At 48.8% G+C, this 20,573-nt stretch overlaps 1 protein-coding gene across 1 annotated transcript; it reads left to right on the top strand.

Moving 5' to 3' along the window:
• Positions 1-6,577: 6,577 nt before the first annotated feature.
• Klf11 (Kruppel like factor 11) lies at positions 6,578-17,028 on the top strand. The gene is made up of 4 exons (XM_027424685.2): positions 6,578-6,778; positions 8,666-8,917; positions 10,767-11,700; positions 14,615-17,028. The coding sequence occupies exons 1-4, from the start codon at positions 6,737-6,739 to the stop codon at positions 14,893-14,895; spliced, it is 1,509 nt and encodes a 502-aa protein (XP_027280486.1). The 5' UTR covers positions 6,578-6,736; the 3' UTR covers positions 14,896-17,028.
• The last annotated feature ends 3,545 nt before the right edge of the window (positions 17,029-20,573 follow it).

The raw sequence follows: 20,573 nt of genomic DNA, 5'->3' as shown, positions 1-20,573 counted from the left end.
ACTTTGAGAGGTATGTTGGAATCAAGTATATTTGAATAAAGTGAAAATTCCATAGCATGGAATAAAAAACTGTCTTTTGGCCTTGGTTTTGTTTGTTCACAGCAAAATCATGAACATTAACAATTTGACCATAGCTTAAGGCTAATTAGAAACCCAAAGCTGACCCTGGACTTAGTCGAACACACCTTTAATCCCAGGCTTTAGGGGCAGAGGCAGTTAGATATCTCTGAGATCGAGGACAGCCTGGTCTACAGAGCGAGTTCTAGGACAGCCAGAGCTACAGAGTAAGACCCCTGTTTTTTTTTTGTTTTGTTTTGGTTTGGTTTGTTTTGGTTTTGGTTTTTCGAGACAGGGTGTCTCTGTGGCTTTGGAGGCTGTCCTGGAACTAGCTCTTGAAGACCAGGCTGGTCTTGAACTCACAGAGATCCACCTGCCTCTGCCTCCCCAGTGCTGGGATCAAAGGCGTGCGCCACCAATGCCCAGCAAGACCCTGTTCTGAAAAAAGCAAATAACAACAACAAAAACAGAAACCCACGGCTAATCCAACTCCAGAGGAGAGCTGCCAAGGTGACCCGGCACATTAACAACAGAACCTGGAAAAACTGAACCTGTTATGTCTATTGAGTCCAGCTTGGTTGTTTGAACACTCTCATTGGGCTCTCAGTGCAGGGGACAGTGATCCTACATACTTTCCCTGTCCCTCAGTGATTGGTTTCCAACCTTTGTCATCTCACCAAGTCTGGAGTTCACCAGACAGCTGTGACTGTAGTAGGTGGCTGGGCTTTGCAGATCATTAGGATGGCAGAACGTGGATGCTATCCTCTTCTTTTGGTACCCTTCACCACAGCATCCCCACGAAGCAGGCCCTTCCTCCTGCCCAGGACCTGCCCTATTCCCTCACCCTACCACAGGCTGGTATGTCTCCTGTCACTTCCTTTTCTCCAGGACTCCTTCCCTACAACATATACACATACTCATGCTTCTACTCCCTCCAACAATCCGAGAAAATCAAGGTGGCTTTTCAATAATGGAGAAAACAAAAACATCAAGGAAATACCAAGGGCTTTCTGGGTTCTGTTTTCTTCCTGTTAGCTTAATAAAAGTGTGTGGGGAAGAAATCCATTAAATAGCTGGGTGTGGGAAGCACATAACTGTAATCTCAGCTCTCTAGAGGCAGAGGCAGGAGGATCCACAAGTATGAGGCAAGCTTGGGCTGTAAAAGTGAAAAGGAAAAAAGAAAGAGAAGGAAGTCAAGGAAAGGAGAGGCAGAGAGAGGAAAGGAGAAATTCAAGAAGGCACAGCATTACCAAAATTAACTAAAGAAATGGGAAGCTAGCCCCTGGGGAGATTGCTCAATCAGCAATGTGCCCTCTATACATTTGAGAACCTCAGTCCAGATCTCCAGAGCCCAAGGAAGACAAATGCCAACAAAAACCAGGCATGGCCATGTGCTTGCAGTCCCAATACTAGCAAGGCAGAGATGGGGAATCCCACAGTTCACTGGCTAGCCAGTCTAATCCAATTGATGAGTTTCAAGTTCAGTGAGAGATCCTATTTCAAAATGTAAGGTGGAAAATTAATGAGGAAGACATCTCAACACCAGCTTTTACTGGAACTGGCTTAACAGTGATCAGTGAGGCAAATGGTCATAACAGTATAGTGTGAGGTAACTTGAAAATATCTTTGTGCATAAAATGCATGTATAAAGTCATTTGTAGCCGGGTGTTGGTGGCGCACGCCTTTAATCCCAGCACTCGGGAGGCAGAGGCAGGTGGATCTCTGAGTTCGAGGCCGGCCTAGTCTACATGAGCTAGTTCCAGGACAGCCTCCAAAGCCACAGAGGAACCCTGTCTCGAAAAACCAAAAAAAAAAAAAAAAGTCATTTGTAGTTATGCATACTTGCAATGCCAATACAGCTGCAGTATGTCTCAGGAGAGTCAGGAAATCTTGGCTAAGTTTGAGGTTAGGGCAGAAGGATTGCCATGAGTTCAAGACCAGCTTGTATTATAAACCAAGACCCTGTTTCCAAAAGAAAAAAGAAAAAAAATGCATGCACCATGTGTATAAAAATTTTAATAGCAGTTTTAGCATCAGACTGTAAACAATCCTAATGTCTACACTATGGCAGTGATTTTTAGATGAAAACAAATGTGGGGGCTGGGAAGATAGCTCGATCAGAAATATTTTGCTGCACAGTCCTTGGAACCCATGTAAAAAGCTGGCACATACTTGTAGTCCTGGCACAAAGGAAAGGGCAGTTCCCTGGGGCTGGCTGGCTGGCCGGCCAACCTAGTCTAATTGTCCAGCCCCAGATCCCAGTGAGAGAACTTGTCTAAAAGTCAAGGCAGATGACTCCTGAAGAACAACACCCAAGGTTGATGTGGGGCCTCCAATGCATGCACACCCACATACATCTACAAACAACTGCACACAGATACACATACAAAACCTACTTGCATGAAACAGCATATTGAGCGAAAGAAGCCAGACCCCAAATTTCATATACTGTAAAGTCTATTGGTAAAGGTTTCAAAACACACAAGAAAGTTATCAATGCTATTTGTTCATGATAAGCGCTTTGCTGGTCAGGGGGCCAGGGAGGATGGAGTGGTGGCCCGGAGAAGCTCGGGAGGCTTCCAGGTTCTAGGATAGTGTTTCCTACTCTGGGTGTTGGTGATATCCTGAGTTCATCCCGTAAAACCTTGCTCATCTGTGCATATAATTTGTGCTTTCCTGTAACTATGCTATGCTTCAGTAAAATCCAGAGAGAGAGAGAGACAGACGAGAGAGGATGGGGGGGAGGGAAGACAGAGACCTCCAAAGCAGTTAACCCAACAATCCCCATGCTGGTAAGTGATCCTGTAGCTCTCCTTGCATATAGGCAAATAGTGGAGTAGCAGGATATACTGGGAAGTGGCAAGCAATCTAAATGTCCTGGTTATTCAACCAGAAGTGTTAAACAATTCATGACACATCCATAATGGAGTGTTATATAACCATTACCAAGAACAGGGTTGATTTTTATGGATTGATGTGCAATAAACTCCAAGACATAATGTGAAGTCAACAAGGCAGGCTCAGAAGGTTGACTCCATGTACACATGGGTACACTGCAAGCACACTCAGGAGTCGGGCGCTCTGGCCAGAGGGACTATGCTCTCTCTAAAGCTGTGACCTATAGCTATGTCCAGTCCTACTTGCTGGACCACATTGTCTCTGAGTGTTGGGTGACAAGGATCTTATGAAGTCCTTCAGCTTACAAACATACCAATATCCTCTTGAATACAAGAAAGGTCACAACCAGGAGCTTGGCAGTAACGGAAGCCTGCTCAGCTATCTGGAAGATGGCTAGATACAGGTGGTCCTGGACTTAGGCCTGGAGAGTCATGATCCCTGGTTACCCCTGCCATCCAGGGAACACAGACTGGAGTGAGACAAGCTCCAGGTCCCCGGAGAGTCATTGCCTTCTCTTCTGTAAAAATTAAGCAGGCAGACAGCATGACTCGGACAAGGTCACACTGCCAGAGAAGTGATTTGGATCCAGAGGCCAAGCACATGGCTTTGTGCTGAACAGTTGCCAGGGAGCCATACTGCAGGAATCCTATCTAGTAAGCAAGGGCAGTGACTTGACCTAACACCAGGCTCTGAGGGCTCTGTATGGAAACACAGGGCGGGAAGGCAAGAACATGAGAGCAATGTGGGAAGCAGTGAAGAAAGATGAGGGGGGGTCGTGTGGGATGGTGTCAGGTCCAGAAGAGTCAGGTATTCCTGGATGAGTTTGAGTGTATGGATTCCAGCTAGTGCTTTGTGTGTGAGTCTGGTACACTTCCCACTTTAGGAAAATCCATCCAGTGGTGAGAGGGTGGGCGTCAGTCTTGCTAGGGAGACTTGCTGGGAAGTGATGACAGTCATTCAGGTGTGTCTGTGTAGTAGCCTGGACAAGGGGAGGAGTGAGTGATAAGAACAGTAAGCATGTTTTTGAAGAAACGGTAATGTCCTTGGTGAAAGAACAAACATGGAAAAGGGGGGAGTTGAAGATGAGCCACATTAGGAGAAGCAAGGATCCTAGGGGCAGGATATCCAGGGGCACCTGCTTGAGTGAAGACATCAAAGTGGGGTGAACACAAGTTCCCTCCCAAGGATGCTAGATGAGAGAGGCACCTGTGGGGGGGCTCCAGCACAGAAGCCAGTAGGGTTGACAAAGTTGATTTAATGAGTCAGCGTTAAATCAACAGTTACCATGTGCTGACATGGATAAATCAGGCAAGCTCCGTGTCCCAGAAGAGGCAGACAGACGATACTGCACAAAGAGACAGAAAAGCTGCAGACTGTGCAAAGTGCTATGGGAGTTCAGGTGGAGACAGCAGTGAGGGATAGGATCAGCTTGAGTCTACAGGTATGCTGGAAGAGGCTTCCCCGGGGAGATGTGCCAGTAATGTCACAGGATACATCAAGTAAATAACACATGCTGAGCCCTGGAGACAGCAGTTGATGTGACAGGCGACCCAGGGAAGGCATTGACCCATGTCTTAGTTTATTTTTGTGTGATTACAACAAAACACCTGAGACCAGGAAGTTTATATAGAGGGTTGTGTATGTGTCCCCACATGGAGACCTCTAGTGTCATTCCTTTAGGAGCCACGCACCCTGTTTCTGTTTAAGACAGAGTATCTCATTGGAATGTGGGGCTCCCTGACTTGACCAGTGAAGCCCAGGGTCCTGCCTCTCCCCAGAGCTGGGATTGAAAGTGTGTACCAGCTGGACGTTGGTGGCACACACCTTTAATCCCAGCACTCGGGAGGCAGAGGCAGGCGGATCTCTGTGAGTTCGAGACCAGCCTGGTCTACAAGAGCTAGTTCCAGGACAGCCTCCAAAGCCACAGAGAAACCCTGTCTTCAAAAACAAAAACAAAAACAAAAACAAAAAAAAACAACAAGTGTGGACCACTCTGCCAAGCTTCTTATGTGGGATCTGGGGGTCCACCTCAGTCTTCAGGCCTGCACTGCAAGCTCTTTACCAATCGAGTCACTTCCCCACCTCCTATATCAAAGTACATTCGGCTCACAGTTCTGCAGCCCAAGAGCACTCATCAGTTCTGCTCAACATGTGATGGAGGTCTTCCTGCTGGATCAAGATGCCCTGGCCATGTCACGTGGTCAGATAGAGAGAGCAAGCCAGCTAGTCTCTATCATAAAACGGCACGACCTTCCTTAATCCCAATCACCTTCCAAAGGCCCCATCTCCAAATACTATTATTAACATTTGACTGGAGATTATTTCCCAACATATGAAGCATAGCAACTATGGGAGCAGACAGTGAAGCGCTGAAGAGCAGGTCACTGCAGGAGCTCAGATGTGTGTAGGGGGCCACTGCAAAGTTTAAAGATGTCTGGGGTGGAGAGGGGGTTCGATGGGGAGGCAATGTAGGCAGGGGTGGACACGGGGAATCAGAAAGCCAATGGGGGCAACAGACAAAACAATTTGAAAGTCTGGGTAGGAAGACTAACTCCATGTGTGCTCAACTCCAAAGCAGTTAAACATGGTTAATTCCTCTATAAACGCTCCTACTGTTAACTGTCAACAAACTCCCTCCCTTTGGCCTGCTTAATCCCACCGTCCGGTCAGAGTGAAACTGCGATGAATCAGTTATGAACCTTAAACTTTGCCAGCTTAGGATCACGGCTCTGCCTGCTCACCTGTGTGAGGATAGGCAGCCTAACGCTTGGCTCTGACTTTCCCCATACTCCACCGGGATCCAGACTCTGCAGTGAGGCCTTGACGACTAGGGGAGGGGTGTCCTATTGCAGCACTGTAGGTGAGGAGGGACACACACACTGCATGTATGACCTCTGTTCTCCAAGACCTGAGTAGCATAAATGGATAACTGCACCTAGAGACACAGGGAGAAAAAAGGGTACCCCGGCTTTGGGTCAGCTCTCACGTAGGCCTGAGGATTCCCAGAGTCCTGTGGCCTTTGTATGGCCACTGTGAAGGACGCTCAGGCCTCATTAGGCACATGCCAGGTGGTTGCAGCAAACTGCAGACTAGAACAGTGGAAGGCCAGACCCAGAAGCTGCAAGTCTGGCGCCCTGCAGGAAAGAGCGGATGCGGGAACGTCCACAAACCCAGGCAGGTTTCAAACCTCTTCCTGGGCAGATGCGGTCCAGGGAGCAGGGGACAGCTTAACAGAAATTAGAGATAGGCGTTAAGCCGGCCCTGTGAGTCCCGCCTACCGGACCGGTCCACTGCGTGGGGCCAGCGCGCGACCTGGGCATGCAGCCCCTCCGGTGGAGAGGACATGACTGCAGCCAGCCGACTGCCGCCGCGCCGCCGCCGGGACCTTTCCCCTACTTTCCAGGCCTCACGCTCCGCCTCTAGCCCGGACCAAAACACGTGCCGCCTCCCGCCCCGCCGGATCACGCCGCAGCCAGGCTCCGATCACGCGGCCCCCCGCGGCCCTCATTGGCCCGTTCCTTGCCGGCCCGGCGCCGATTGGCTGGCGGCGGAGGACACGCCCCCGGCAGGGAGCGGTGTATTTTGGTTTGGTTTGCCCGCGCGCCCCGCCCCGGGCCGCCAGAGCCGCGCGGAGGCAGAGCCGCGCGCAAGGAGGGCGGAGGTGCGCGCCGGTTGCAGGCGCTCGGGACGCCGCCCGCCCGCCGCACACGTGCAGCCTCCGCCGCGCGCGCTCGGAGCTCCCGATCCGCAGGCTCTGTGGCCTGCAAGGCCGTCCGGCACCATGCACTCGCCGGGCTCCACCGGCCCGGGCGAGGCGCGCGCGGTGAGTGAGTGACGGGGCTGAGCGCGGGGCGAGGCGGGGGACGCGGGAGGGATGGCGACACCTCGCTGCGCTAGAGGCTGGCGCGGTGCTCCGATGGCGGCGGGGGCCGCGCGGCTCGGCGGGGTCAGGGTGGGGAGGGGGCGTGTGAGCGCGGCAGCCAGCCTTCAGCTTTGTCTCTTGTCCGTGGCGGCCCCGCCCGGCGCGGCTATTTCCAGCCATGACGTCACCCGAATCCAGAGGAGGACCGCTGCTGGGTGTGGGCGCGGCTGGCGGGAACGTGGAGGGCGGGGCCAAGGCAGGGGCGCGGCGCGAGGGGGCGTGGCGATAGCGTTCCGTGGGCGTGTGGGGCAGGGGCAGGGCCAGGGCGTGGCGAGAGTGCCTGGAGGCGATGTGGGACTAAGGCTAAGGGCACCAGTGAAAGCACCTGGTGGTTGTATGAGGGGGGCGAGCCAAAGCTAGGGGCTTGGTGAGAACAGCTGGGGTAAGTGTGGGGTGGGACAAGGGGCGGTGCCAACATGAGGAGGTGTGGTGAGCGCCTGGTAGGGGTGTGAAGGGGGCGGGGCCAGGACTGAGCCAAAGGGAGGGAATGGTGAGAGCATCTGGTAGGAGTGTAGGGGTGGGGCCGTGGGTTGAGCCAAACCTAAGGTGTCTCAGGAGAGTGACAAAAGTACCTAGAGGAGGGTGTAATGGAGTGAGCCGGACCAAGGTAAGAATGTGTCTGGATAGGTTCTGAGGAGATGTGGCAGCTTGGTGGGCTTATGGGATGGGGCTGGGCAAGGCCAAAGCAAGAAGGGGCGTGGTAATGGGACTTGGCCAGATTGTGGAGTCAGCGTAGGGGACCCCTGTCAGAAGGTGTAGATCTCCCGGCAGTAGAGCCTGACAGAAATGTTGGGGGCCAGGGAAGTGGTATGCAGGTTCCTGTGGACAACACAGCAGTACGTGGACTCTAGGGACCTTATTCATCCTTTCCTACTCTGTGGGCTGGACATTCCACTTGATGGAGGTCAAATTTGGCCCCCTGTGACGCTGGATAAGCCCCTTTGCACCTGTTCGTTGAAGGGGACTCTGGACAAACGAAGTTTCAAAGCTCAGAATATATGGAAATAATGTATCTATAGGTGTAAGGTTCTCTTTTTGGAAGGGATGGGTTTTAGTTTCTTATTGCCTGCTCCTAGTTGTCAAGGTGGTGTGGGATGCTGTTCCTGGGTTGTGGTCAAGCTTTTACACACTCTTCCCGCTCACCCTACCTCCTAGTTTTCATTAGTAACAAGTGACTTCATGTTTCTGGATCTGCAGAGGAAACAGGCAGTCACCATGGACTCTACTTGCATGGAACCCAGGTTCGGCTACTGTGAAATTAAGTTTGGGGTAATGCTTCCTCAGGGACACTACCCTGGTGGCTTTTGATGTAGATCTCACCCACCAACTGGCTGCTTAGTGTCATTAGCTGCTTCATTTATTTATCCTTCCAGTGACAACTTCCTACTAGCCACTTTGACGTATACCTCTAGAGTTAGTCTTAATCATTTACCCAAGCAGAAGCTTGAAGGTAGTAACCTGTTTCGTTTTTGTTTTTGTTTTTGTTTTTATTGGTGGGGGGTTGAATTCAGGGTCACACATGCGATAATCAAATATTCCACGATTGAGCAATAGCCCAGCCTAGAAACCTTTTTAAGAATCAGGGTTTTCAGGGTTTTTTTTGTTTTGTTTTGCTTTGTCTTGTCTTGTGTAAACTGCTTCTTAACCAAAATCTTCAGAGCTTGAAAGTGGGTCTTTTTATTCCAAGACAGAACTTGTTGCTTTGTTAGTGTGCTGCACTACATGCCTGTCGGGGCTGCCCCCTGTATTCTCCTCAACTAAGAAGCCACTGTGTCATGCTGTCCTTAGGTTGACATCATGGACATCTGCGAGTCGATCCTGGAGAGGAAACGGCATGATAGCGAAAGGTCCACATGTAGCGTCCTGGAGCAGACAGACATTGAAGCTGTGGAAGCTCTCGTCTGTATGAGTTCTTGGGGACAAAGATCCCAGATGAGACCCCTCACACCTGTCTCTGATTCTGGTGACGTTACCAGCACTGTGCTTATGGACACAGCTGCACCTGATCTACCAAAGGACTTCCATTCTTTTTCAACTCTGGTAAGAGGAGGTAGGGGAGAGAAGCATGTCTGTGAACTGCCCAAAATAGCTTAGGTAAAATATGTTGAAGAACTTGTAGAGAGATTAACAATGATGCAGCCAGGAAGTTGCCTACACTCTCTTCGTATGGATACCAAGGTGTGAAAACATATCTTAAAAAAATGTTTTCTTTGGTGACTCATAACTTGCTGGCAGATGGTTGGTGTCCATTGGATAAAGCCTGAAGATGGTTACAGAAGGTGTGGTATACCAGATGTCTGGGGAGTCTTAAGGCAGAGTCTTGGGTTGTCCCAGTCAAGGATGAGGACGTGGAAAGCAGCTAAAGAAAGTATGTGCCCTGACGTCAGACAGCCTTAGCTTAGTAGAAACATGTCACTCTGTCTTCCTGTGGCAGCCACCTAGTGTGATTTGGAGACAATAATTCAGTATTTTATTTTAAGGTGGTTTTTTTTTTTGTTTTGTTTTGTTTTTGTTTTTCGAGACAGGGTTTCTCTGTGGCTTTGGAGGCTGTCCTGGAACTAGCTCTTGTAGACCAGGCTGGTCTCAAACTCACAGAGATCCGCCCGCCTGCCTCTGCCTCTGCCTCCCGAGTGCTGGGATTAAAGGCGTGCGCCACCACCGCCCTGCCTATTTTAAGGTTTTAACTTGCCACACCTATGGAATTGCTTCTTGGGTTGGAGAAGTCAGGCTGTAGATTGCTTATGGTAATAAGACTGAGATGTGATTGGCCTGGGCTATGAACTTGCACTGAAGAGTATGTGTGGTAATTTTAAAAAGGGGCATAGGAGAGAAAGATGCTGTTCAACAGAGCTCGAGTGGAAAGGGTTTTTTGTATTGATGGAAAGTGAATGGGAAAGGTGGGGAGGGGAGAAGGGAGACTGGCCTCTGGAGACCAGAGCAGCAGAAGAGAAGAGAGAGGCAGAGGGAGAGGGAGAGAGAAAGATGGGAGGTGGGCAGGGCCCTTTCAAAAGGGAATGTAGTGAATGTGCACAGGTGGTGCTCTTAGTGGCTGCAGCTAAGGGTATCCTGTCAGAACCCCAAGGACAGGCCAGTACAGATGCCTGAATACTGCACTATGGAAGGTAGAATTGGAGAGGAGTGGGTGGGATCGAGGACTGGAGGACAGATGGGCTGGCTCAGAGTAGCCCCTTAGGTGTTCAGGCTTGGGCTTTTTAAGGTGGTTAATAAGTGTTGGGTGCCAGCACATAGAGGCTTGGTTCAGGAGAACCACTGTTTTCTTGGTTTAAGAGCCTGAAATTGGGAGGCATAGTTAGTCGGGTCTCAGTGAAATTGAAGCCAGCATGGTCTACAAAGTAAGTTCCAGGACTACACAGAGAAGCCCTGTCTTGAAAAACCATTAAAATAAATTAAAAAAAAAAAAAAAAAAGCCTGAAGTTTCAGTTTTTCTGTGTAGTTCTGGAACTTTCTCTGTAGACCAGGCTGTCCACAAACTCAGAGAGATCCGCCTGCCTCTGCCTCCAAAGTACTGGGATTAAAGGCGTGCACCACTGCTGCCTGACAAAAAGCTTTCATTTTAAAGCATGAATTTGTTTTATTTTTACAGTCCTTTTGGTTAAATTGCCTTTTTCAACGCTATGTGGGCCTAGGGTAGACACCACCCTTCCTTCCAACAAGATAACGTGCATGGTTGGAAAAGGACAATCCACATAGGAAGAAGTGAGAAGGCCGGAGTCCCAAAGACCCCCTGGGGGTGTCCAGCTCTGCTGAGTCCCCTCCAAATGCACCTTTTCAAAGGCAGTGGGAGCAGTGCAGTCAGACAATTTCCTTGAAGTGCCTTTGACCAAACAACCTTTGACATGATGCTTTTCTTTCTTTCTCTCTCTTGAAGTGTATAACTCCTCCTCAGAGCCCAGAGGTCATGGAGCCGTTGACAGGGACCCCTGCTCCTTCCCAAGTAACTAATTTCAAAGGATGCATGGTCACCACCCTCCCCCCATCCCCCACTGTGGCCCCCAGAGCGCTGAGCAGAAAGGAGCCACTGGAGCCAGCCTCAGGATCCTCCTGCAGGGCTGTGATGACTAGCGTGATCCGTCACACTGGGGAGGGTCCTGCTTCTACGTGTTTTCTAACTGCCCCAGCTCAAGAGCAACAACTGCCTAGCAGCAGAGAAGGACAAGTAGAGTTGCTGGGCCATCGTGAAGCTTTGCAAGACACTCGCTTGGCAGATGGTTTACTTGTTTCTAACTCAGTTTCCTGTCAGCCTTGCTTACACAAGTCTGGTGTTCCATTCCCCACCTACCAAGGCCAGCAGACAGGATGGCCCGCTGCCATTCAGACCCGCTCACCAAAGAATTCTGAAAGTGACTCGTCAAGGAAAACCACCCCTCTGATTTCTGTCCCTGTCTCCACTCCCCCCGTCCTTTGCCAAATGATCCCCGTGGCTGCACAAAACGGCATGTTCTCAGCCTTTTTGAAGCCTCCTCCTCAGTTGTCTGCAGGGACTGTCAAGCCCATCCTACCCCAAGCTGCTGCGGTGCCCCAGCCTGTGTTCATGGGCCCATCTATGCCTCAGGGAACTGTGATGCTGGTCTTGCCACAGAGCACCTTCCCCCAGCCTGCCACCTGCCCATCCAGTGTCATGGCCATCGGGAATACCAAGCTGTTGCCCCTTGCCCCTGCACCAATGTTCATCGCCTCCAGCCAGAACTGTGCCCCTCAGGTAGACTTTTCCCGAAGGAGGAACTATGTTTGCAATTTCCCAGGTTGCCGGAAGACTTACTTCAAAAGTTCCCATCTTAAGGCCCATCTTCGCACCCATACAGGTAAGGGGTGGGGTGTCTGGTATGATGGGAACACCTGAACTTCAGGGGAGGAAAGACCCCTGAGCCTCTTGAGAGAGGCAGGACAACCGGTGGAGGAGGAGAGGGGTCATCAGCAGGTACCTGCTGGAGGAGAGGATAGGGACTTGCGATGGTTTTGGGGTACTCTGCCTCACTGCAGTAGGCACTGTGTTCATATTCAGTGTAAACATCAGTGTGACTTGAAGGTCTATCCACACCATCAAAGTTCACATCGTAGGATGTTTTAGGAGTATAGGGGTTTTGTTGTTGCTTTGTCTATCTAGATGAACTTTATTTTATTTTATTTTATTTTTTGGTTTTTCGAGACAGGGTTTCTCTGTGGCTTTGGAGGCTGTCCTGGAACTAGTTCTTGTAGACCAAGCTGGTCTCGAACTCACAGAGATCCACCTGCCTCTGCCTCCCGAGTGCTGGGATTAAAGGCGTGCGCCACCAATGCCCAGCCTAGATGAACTTTAATGTCAGAGTGTCCCAAACCTGACAGAAACTCCAAACCTGAGATAAAGCCAGCTCCTTCCCTACTCCTCAGAAGTGAAGTCCATTTGAATGAGCATGAGGTTTCTGAGAGATAATGCTTTTGTCACTCACCAGCCCTTATTGGAGTTCTCAGATAAAGATGGTCTCTCGAGTACTTCCACCAACCTGAACAATAGTTAAATTTGAAGAAGGTGAGGTGAGCAGGTACTCCATTTTGGCTGGAAACGGAATTTTGTAAATCAAGTACCGAGGGGCTGGCAGTCTCCTGGGCATTGGGTATGCTGCGGACTTTAGGGAACCAGGGGTAGGAAGTATGCTGTCTGAGTCTGCTTTCGGATGCTTTGACAGTAGCTAATATATAACTGTCTACCAAGCACCAAGTCTCTGGAGCTGCCAGTCTAAAAACGTGTCGCTCAGCATCTCTAAGGGTCAGCCTGCCACATCTCTGGTGTGGCAGAGGACATCACCTGGTGCAATGGGGTTAGTATGCCAGAGAGCTTGCTTTTATAACAAAGCCGCTCCTGGGTCTCTGTTCATCTACAATCCCAATGCTCAGGACCCCATCAGTGACCAAAGATCCTACTTTTTAAGTATCGGTGGCATGACCTTGCAATTACATTTCCCAGCTGTGAATTTTGGGGTCATAGTGGAACCACGTAAGCCCACCCCATGCTTACCATGAAGATACTGAAATCACTGGACAGGAAGCCTCACTGCTGGATTTTCTGTTAACTCCACTCTAAGAACTTCTGGAGTCAGTGGAGTTACTTGCTACCTCCTATAGGAAATCCATGGAGAGACAGATCTTATAGCAGTGAGTAGCTGCCTAGTGAATTGTCCCTTGTACATGTAGTCTGTGATTGCCACAGCCAGGTAGGGAGACTTCAGAACACAGAGAGGGGCCTGTCCCTGTGCTGGCTGGCTGGAACAGGAGTTTGTTAAAGAAAAGGGCTCCAGTATCTATCTGCCCGAAGGCTCCTTACCTCTGTAACTCCAGGAAGATAATATGTTTCAGGGCACCTGCTCTGAAGCGCTGATAGACACTTCCAACCAGAAAGTATCTTTTCAGAAGGCAAACCTTTGTCTTTTTATCACTCTGACCTCTGCCATAGTTAATATCGTCAGCCTGACAGGAGCTAGTGGACAAGCTGGGTGAGCCTGTGAAGGATTATCTAAATTAGGTTAACTAAGGTGGGAAGACCCACGTTAGCTGAGTTTCTGGACTGGATAAAAGGGAGACAAGCAAGCTGAGCACCGGCGTTCATCTCTCTGTGCTTCTGGACTGTGAACAAAACATGACCAGCTGCCTCCTGCTCTTCCCGCCATGATGGACCTGCCCCCTCCAACCAGGCCAGATTAAACTCCCTTAGTTTGCTTTTGTCAGCAATGTGGGAAGTAATTAAACACTTCTAACATCATGGAAAGTAATTAACATAACCTGTTTGTCAGTATGTTAAAAAATATGGACGTGAAATAATGAGTCTAAGAAATCTTAAAGCCCCTTGGAAGGACTTTTTGGGGTGTGTGTAGTTTGTCCTGAGAGAGAAAGAATTATTTCCTTAAAGGATTTTTCTCCCACATCTGTGGATGGTAGGTAGTAGGCTAGGTGTACTTGCCTAGCCTGCATGAAGCTCCGGGTTTACCCCCAGCACCCTGTAAAGTTGGGGGTGGTGCACTTAAGAGGTAGAGTTAGGAGAATCAGAAATTGAAGTGTCTTCCTTAGCTGTAAGGGCTGTTGGAGGCCCTGTCTCAAAATGCCTCCCCCACCAATAAAAAAGAAAAGAAAGGAAAAAAAAAAAAAAAAAACAGTATTGTTTAGAGATAGGAGTAACTCTCAAGTTTCCAGACTGCCTGGGCTACTTAGCAAGACCCTATCAAAGGGGAGGAAATGCCACGAATGGTGGTGCACGCCTTTAATCCCAGCACTCAGAAAACAGGCAGACTTTGAGTTCTGATCTATGTGGGGAGTTCAAGGCCAGCCAGGGCTACATAGTAAGATCCTGTCTCAAAAAAATCTCCAAGTAAAAGAGACTTGTTTTTATTTATTTTAAAGTGCACCTATTAAACCAGCGGTGGTAGCACATGACTGTAACTCTAGCACTAAAGTAGGTTCCAAGTCCCAGGCCTGCCTGGGCTGCATGAGTCTCCATCAGAAAAGCAAAGCAGCGAGCTAACACACATGTGCACGTGTAAAACTTTTGAGAGATTAGCCTAGTTTTTGATGCCTGTGGGCTCTGGCATATTGCATCTACAGGTCGAAAGAAATGCATTGTGGAGGGTTTGCTGAACTCTGGGCCGCCCACTCTTCTGAGGTTTGGCGAACAGAGCTGTGGGCAGCCCTCGTGGGCTTCTGGGTAAGGTGCTGAGATGGCACGTTTATATTAATATGTTCTTCCACTAGGGGAGAAGCCCTTTACATGCAGCTGGGACGGCTGTGATAAAAAGTTCGCAAGGTCAGATGAACTGTCTCGCCACCGCAGAACTCACACTGGGGAGAAGAAGTTTGTGTGTCCTGTGTGTGACCGACGCTTCATGAGGAGCGACCACCTGACAAAGCATGCCCGGCGCCACATGACAACCAAGAAGATCCCAGGCTGGCAGGCAGAGGTGGGCAAACTGAATAGACTCACCTTGGCAGAGAAGTCTGGGAGCATCCTTGAGCCCTTGCCGGCCTCCGGCTGAGACGGTTCCCTGATGACCGTCACCTGTGGGCTTCTTCAAACTCCTCTTCAGGAGTGGGGAATGGGACCTGTGTGTTCCTCTCCAAAAAACAAAACAAAACAAAGGAAAGCATGGTCTCTGGGCTGTTGAAGTAAGGAGCCGGTTCTGATGGAAGTACATTAACTTTACTCTCCCTATTGGGACCCTGTTCAGTATCTCTTGTAGTTTCAGTGCTAATTCTCTGTGTGTCTCTGTCATTCTGTCTGTCCCTCTCCTCTCTCTCTTTTGTAAGGAAATGGAAGAAAATTTGATCTAAATCACCAGCATTCAAACAAATAATTCGGCAATAAAGTTTACAGAGTCTAGCTTTTTTTTTTTTTAACAGCCTTTCTATAATGTTTTTTGTAGAAATGAGACAGGGTACTAACTTTTATACTTTTTTATAAAAATATTTATATTGTGCTCAAATCACCAATTTCTGGATAGACAGTTTTACAACCTTCTTTTCCAATGTTTTATAACAAAGTTTTGTAATGACCCTGCTTTAAGTACTCTTGGTAGTTAGGAAAAAAACAAATCAAAATCACAAATTTGTTACCAGTCTTTTATAGCAAATGTTTTAGATCAGAACTGGTTGAATAAAGAGCTCTTAAAGGGGAAAAAAAAAAAAAAAACTTTGTAGTCAGCCTTTTTGTGTCAGTGTCAGGGGAAATTCTAGCAGTCAGTCCTGTAGCCCATGAAACTAAAATGTGGTTGGGTAGAGCTAGTCTGATGTCCCTGTGGAGGGTCTGTCTGGACTGCATGATGTTGACTTCTGAGCCATTTGTTGGCTGAGAGCAAATGATCCCATGGCCGTCTATACTTCAGCACCAAGAAACATGAATGCCGGCACCAAGCTTTATGGATTGTCTGTTGGCTCCTGGTGTGGTCTTTGTATTGCATGATGGTTCAGTGACCACGCAGAGAAAAGCAAATGTCTATGTTGGTTGGATAAACTCTCCACCCAAAGTGCAACTAGACGGAAAGCAAGGTGTTCGTGCACAGTGGCCTCTGGGGTTCAGATGCCTTCTTTAATTATGGACAAAACTCTGAGGAATTCATGTTCACTAAATGGCAGGGGAGGCCACTCAGCTGCCCTTCTTCTATTCACTGTGTGAGAAGGAAATGATTTCACTTAAATGAGAAGTCTTGCAATGGGGATGAAAAACAGATCATGGGTGCTGCTTTTATGCCTTGTGAGATGTGCCCTGCAGATAGTGGCCAAAAACTGGCTTTAGTTAAATGTTGGGAAGTCCAGGCAATACAGTAAGTGACAACAATATATTGCACTGTTTGGGCAGCCCGAAAATATTTTTGTGTGGTATTGTATTAGATTTTGTATTTGCCTTTTAATACTGGCGTTTAACTATTTAAATGATGGCAAAGTTGAAATATTAATTAGATAAATGAGATTTTGTGTTCAGGTCTTTTGAGACTATAGAACCTTCATGTGGTCATATATTGTATGTTACTTGATCCCTGTTAAGCTGCCTTTGGTAGCCTCAAAGTTTTGTATGTATGTGTGTTTAGGAAATGTCGGGACAGCTCTCCATTCGGTTGTCTTTTAACATAAGGAAGCCACAGGAGAACTAACTGTACATAGCTCACAAGTGTCCCAGTACCCCAGTCCTGTCTGCCACGCTGACGATTGTGCAAGTGGTTTAAATGGCATCCAATGGGAATGTCTTTGTTCATTGTGACATGCAGAGTGTGATGTTCTTGTCCTGGTGTCTCTGTGGGTAACGGAATGTCTTGGAGTGTTTAGTCGCTCATCATATAGAATTTCATTCTCTGACCAGTATTGTTTCTAAAGTAATCAATGTGTTGAAATACCATTAGGGTTCCATTTCCTGAGTAGATGTAGAAACCCCTTCTGTGGAAAACCCCCACCATTTGTCTACTGAAAGACTTAAGTTGGAAAACAGTTCCTGTGAAGAGGACTCCTGAACCCCAGAGCCCAGGGGGGGCACTGCTCCCTTGAGAGTGCTCCCTAACCCCCCCCATGGTGAGGCACCCCCAGTGCACTTTATCGCTTGAGCAGTTCTGCTTGATTTTTTTTTTACCTTGTTGAGCCTTTTAGTAGTTTCAGTAATAAAAATTTAAATGTTTCAAATACTTATGTTTCATGTAACAGACTTTGACTTATTTAAATGAGTATGTGTAATGTAGCCTTTTGCTTTGAATCATATAAAACTTTCTTGGTTTGCATACTGGGACTTGTGTGCTGTATTGTGTAACTGTGTCCAGACTTTTAATGCACACAGTCTTCATAGGAGTCTGAAAGAGTCATCATATATTGACCTAACTTGAACTCTTACTTTGCGGGGTTCAATCTGTTTGGGGGTGGGGAGGAACAATACAGTGACAAAGAGGTCAACTCATAAGAATTCTGTAGCCAAGATGTGGCAGTTTGAGCATTAACAACAGTAATAAGACTTCCACTTCCACTTTTACCTAACACAGACTAATGGAGAATAGCTTCCATCTCCACACATAACCAACCAGCTCCCATCCACAGCAGGGATTCCATGTGTGTCTTCCCTCCCCACCTCTTAGCATCCGGCTGGACTTTGCAGTGCATTCCTCATTGGACACCAATGCCCCTGGGACATAGCGGGACCTGGAGAGCAGGGTGAGGGCTCCCCTGTTGGTCCTGGGCTCTTGTAGACAGAGACTGACCCAGAGTTATCTTTGTGTGAATCCAGCCAGCCCCCTTTTTGTGAGTAGCTGAGTGGCTTACCCCTCCATCTGTGTCTCCCAGACACATAGTCCACCTCACCCCTCTGTTTTATTCATCCAGGGCCTGGCTGCACAAAGCCTGGCATGGACTGTGCCCCTTTCTGTCTGTCCTACACAAGAGGAATTGCTTTTGCAGGAATCTGCATTGCTAACTAAAGGAATCAGCAGGGTTATACTCACCCAGATGCTGCCCTGGGGAAGAGAGGCACATACATTCCCTCCTTCCCCTGTTGGCAGTCTCTCTCTCCCCAAGAGGTAGCCTAACCCCTAGGGGCTTTGCTAGTCCCCAGCTGGACTCTTGACTCTTGATGTCACTGTTGAGAGTTGGAACTGGCCTTGGGAAGTCCTACCAACTTCCCTAGTGCCACAGGTCACCACAGATGCTGCTTCCGTTTCTGGATGTCTGGTTGTAGGGCCCATCCTGACGCACCAACAACTTAGGGGTGCAAACCTCAGGCCAAGTACCTCTGGGGGCTCAAGTGTTTCTGTCTTTCCCCAGTCTCTGTGCTTCAGAGAGGGCTAAGCTTCCTTGCCAACACTGAAAAGGGTTTCTCTGTGTAGCTCTGGCTGTCCTGGAACTCACTGGATCTGTAGACTGGGGTGACTTTGAATTCAGAGATTCACCTGCCTCTGCCTCTTGAGTGTTGGGATTAAGGTGTACACCACCATGACCCGAAAAAGGAGGATTTCTTTACACCAGATCACAGTTCCTTCTTGCCTCTCAAGGCCTAAGTGTACACCATGTTTCAGGCCAGCACCCCAAAAAGGTCTAATTCTCTGCCTTCCCAGAGAAAGTGACTAACCTCCAGAGTCTAATATGTGGCTATGGGTTCACAGGAGGGCTCAGTGGGTAAAGGCACCTGTCACCAAGCCTGGGGACCTGTTTGCTCACTGGAATCCACATGGTGGGAAGCAAGAAGCACCTGCATGTTGTCCTCTGACTTCCTTGAGTGCACCGATGCATGCACACCCGTGTACTATGCGTATAGACATGTGTGTGTGCACCCACAGATTAAAAGGTGATAAAGATGATTTAAAATAGAATGTGATATATGCTCTTTAATGCCCAGAATCACCCGAGGACACCTTCCTCCTCCATGCTCATCTATGCAGAGGGAGCGGGGAGAGTGTGTGTGGTGTGTATGCGTGTATGCCATGACATCTGTGCATGTGGGAATCGGGACAACCTGCAGCACTTGCTTCTTCTATCCCTCCACTGTGCCCTCTGAGGGCAGGACTCACAGACGTGGTTGGCATCGAGTGTTTTACCTGCTGGGCCATCTCCTTGGCTCTTAAAAAAAAAAAAAAAAAAAAAAAAAAAAAAAAAAAAAAAACTGATTACATTTTATTTCTGTCTAGCTTGTAACAGGAGGAAAAGTACCCCCATGGCCCTGACACTCAAAAGCTGGTCTCAGAGTGCAGCCCAGTGAGGGGAGCCCTCTGTTGGGGCAGTGACATCCATTCATGAATCCCAAAATTACCATGGGTGGGACTCCCAGGCAGGGGCCTGGGCATCGTTCCAGGAAATGAAGTGCCTCTGAGAATTGGGAACATCAGAAAAGAGGGCCCTAAAAGCTTGTCCCGGGGGTGGGGGGTGGGGGTGGGAGGGAATTGAATCTGAAGCTAGTTTGTTCCTAATTTGAACTAATAAAATAAAATAAAATAAAAGCTTGTCCCAGGCAGTTTTGGCCAACCCTGCTGGTATGGGAGGCCCCTTCTGAGCTGAGCCAAAGCTCTATGAGCACACGAGCAGATGGAGGCCTGGAGACATCTCAAGGCTCTGCCCCTCCGTCCATAAAGCCTTCCCATGATTTCTGACTGGAAGGGCTCATGTTTTCTCAAGCACAGTCTTGGCACATCTTAGGGGAGATCTGCTGCAGAACTGGTGACAGTCTGTGGTTACTTAAACTTTCTGTGATGGGAACCAGGGTCAGCTCATGTGCATGGGCAGGTCTCACACTCGGCTTAGAGCTGGGCACGTGGCTGGAAAGACAATGTGGGCAACTAACCATGAAGCAGCTGTGCAATATAGGACATGGTGGGTACCTGGCACATGGGCGGTGCAGGAACTGCTCTTGTGGGTTGCAGTGATACCCAGCTCCACCTGGCAGAACCAGCCTTTCCAGAGCCTGAGTTTCCCAGAACCACAGCTCACCAGTTGGCACACATTTGTTCTGGCTAGCCACTGTTCCCGACATCCTTGGAATTGAGGGAGGGAGGGAGGTTTGTTTTTGGAGACAGGGTTTCTCGGTGTCACAGCTCTGGCTGTCCTGGAACTCCCTCTAGATAGATCAAGTTGGCTCAAATTCAGAGATCCACCTGCCTCTGCTTCCCAAGCGCTGGAATTAAAGGCATGTATGTGCCACCACCTCCCGGCCCCCACCTTTCTCTTAATCAGATGAACGTGCCTATTACATAAAGCTGTGAATATTCACAACATCAAGTGCAAAGCCTTATTCATCCTTTGGTTGAAATGTAACATTTTAACCTTTTAAAATAAGCCATTTTAACCTTTTAAAATAAGCATTTGTAACATTTGTGTTGACATATTAAAATAGAAACTGATTTCTTCTTCATATCAAAAGCAGTGGTTTGAGCTTTGGGGAGATGCAGCTTCCAGCTCTGGGAGGTGCTGACCCAAGGCTCAGCCAACTGGCAGACCCCCCCTGACTCTGGACTCCAACTGTAGCCCAAGTCTCCCAGCTGCGAACTCAAAGGCACACTTGTCAGGTCGTAAGAGTTCATGGAATCATTTGCAGGCGACTGCAAAGGGACGTGGGTGTGGGGACAGTCCTGGTTACCATTCTTCCTTGGTTCCTGAGATGCTCCAGGTTAAGCTCTGAGGATTTGAGGGCTGGCAGCATTTCTCAGGAGAGGGAGGATACTGGTATGGGAATGCAACATAAGCTGAGACCTATTCT

This window comes from Cricetulus griseus, chromosome 7, assembly GCF_003668045.3.
Source record: "Cricetulus griseus strain 17A/GY chromosome 7, alternate assembly CriGri-PICRH-1.0, whole genome shotgun sequence".
Classification (NCBI taxonomy): domain Eukaryota; kingdom Metazoa; phylum Chordata; class Mammalia; order Rodentia; family Cricetidae; genus Cricetulus; species Cricetulus griseus.
Note: the sequence above shows the minus strand (reverse complement) of the source record. Positions and strands in the feature narration are given on the sequence as shown.

Bases quoted from the DNA above. Each gene is read 5' to 3' on its own strand.
- Klf11 (XM_027424685.2), top strand. From the start codon at position 6,737: ATGCACTCGCCGGGCTCCACCGGCCCGGGCGAGGCGCGCGCG. The intron at 8,918-10,766 runs GTAAGAGGAGGT...TCTCTCTTGAAG, and splicing joins TCCATTCTTTTTCAACTCTG to TGTATAACTCCTCCTCAGAG. The intron at 11,701-14,614 runs GTAAGGGGTGGG...TTCTTCCACTAG, and splicing joins CCATCTTCGCACCCATACAG to GGGAGAAGCCCTTTACATGC.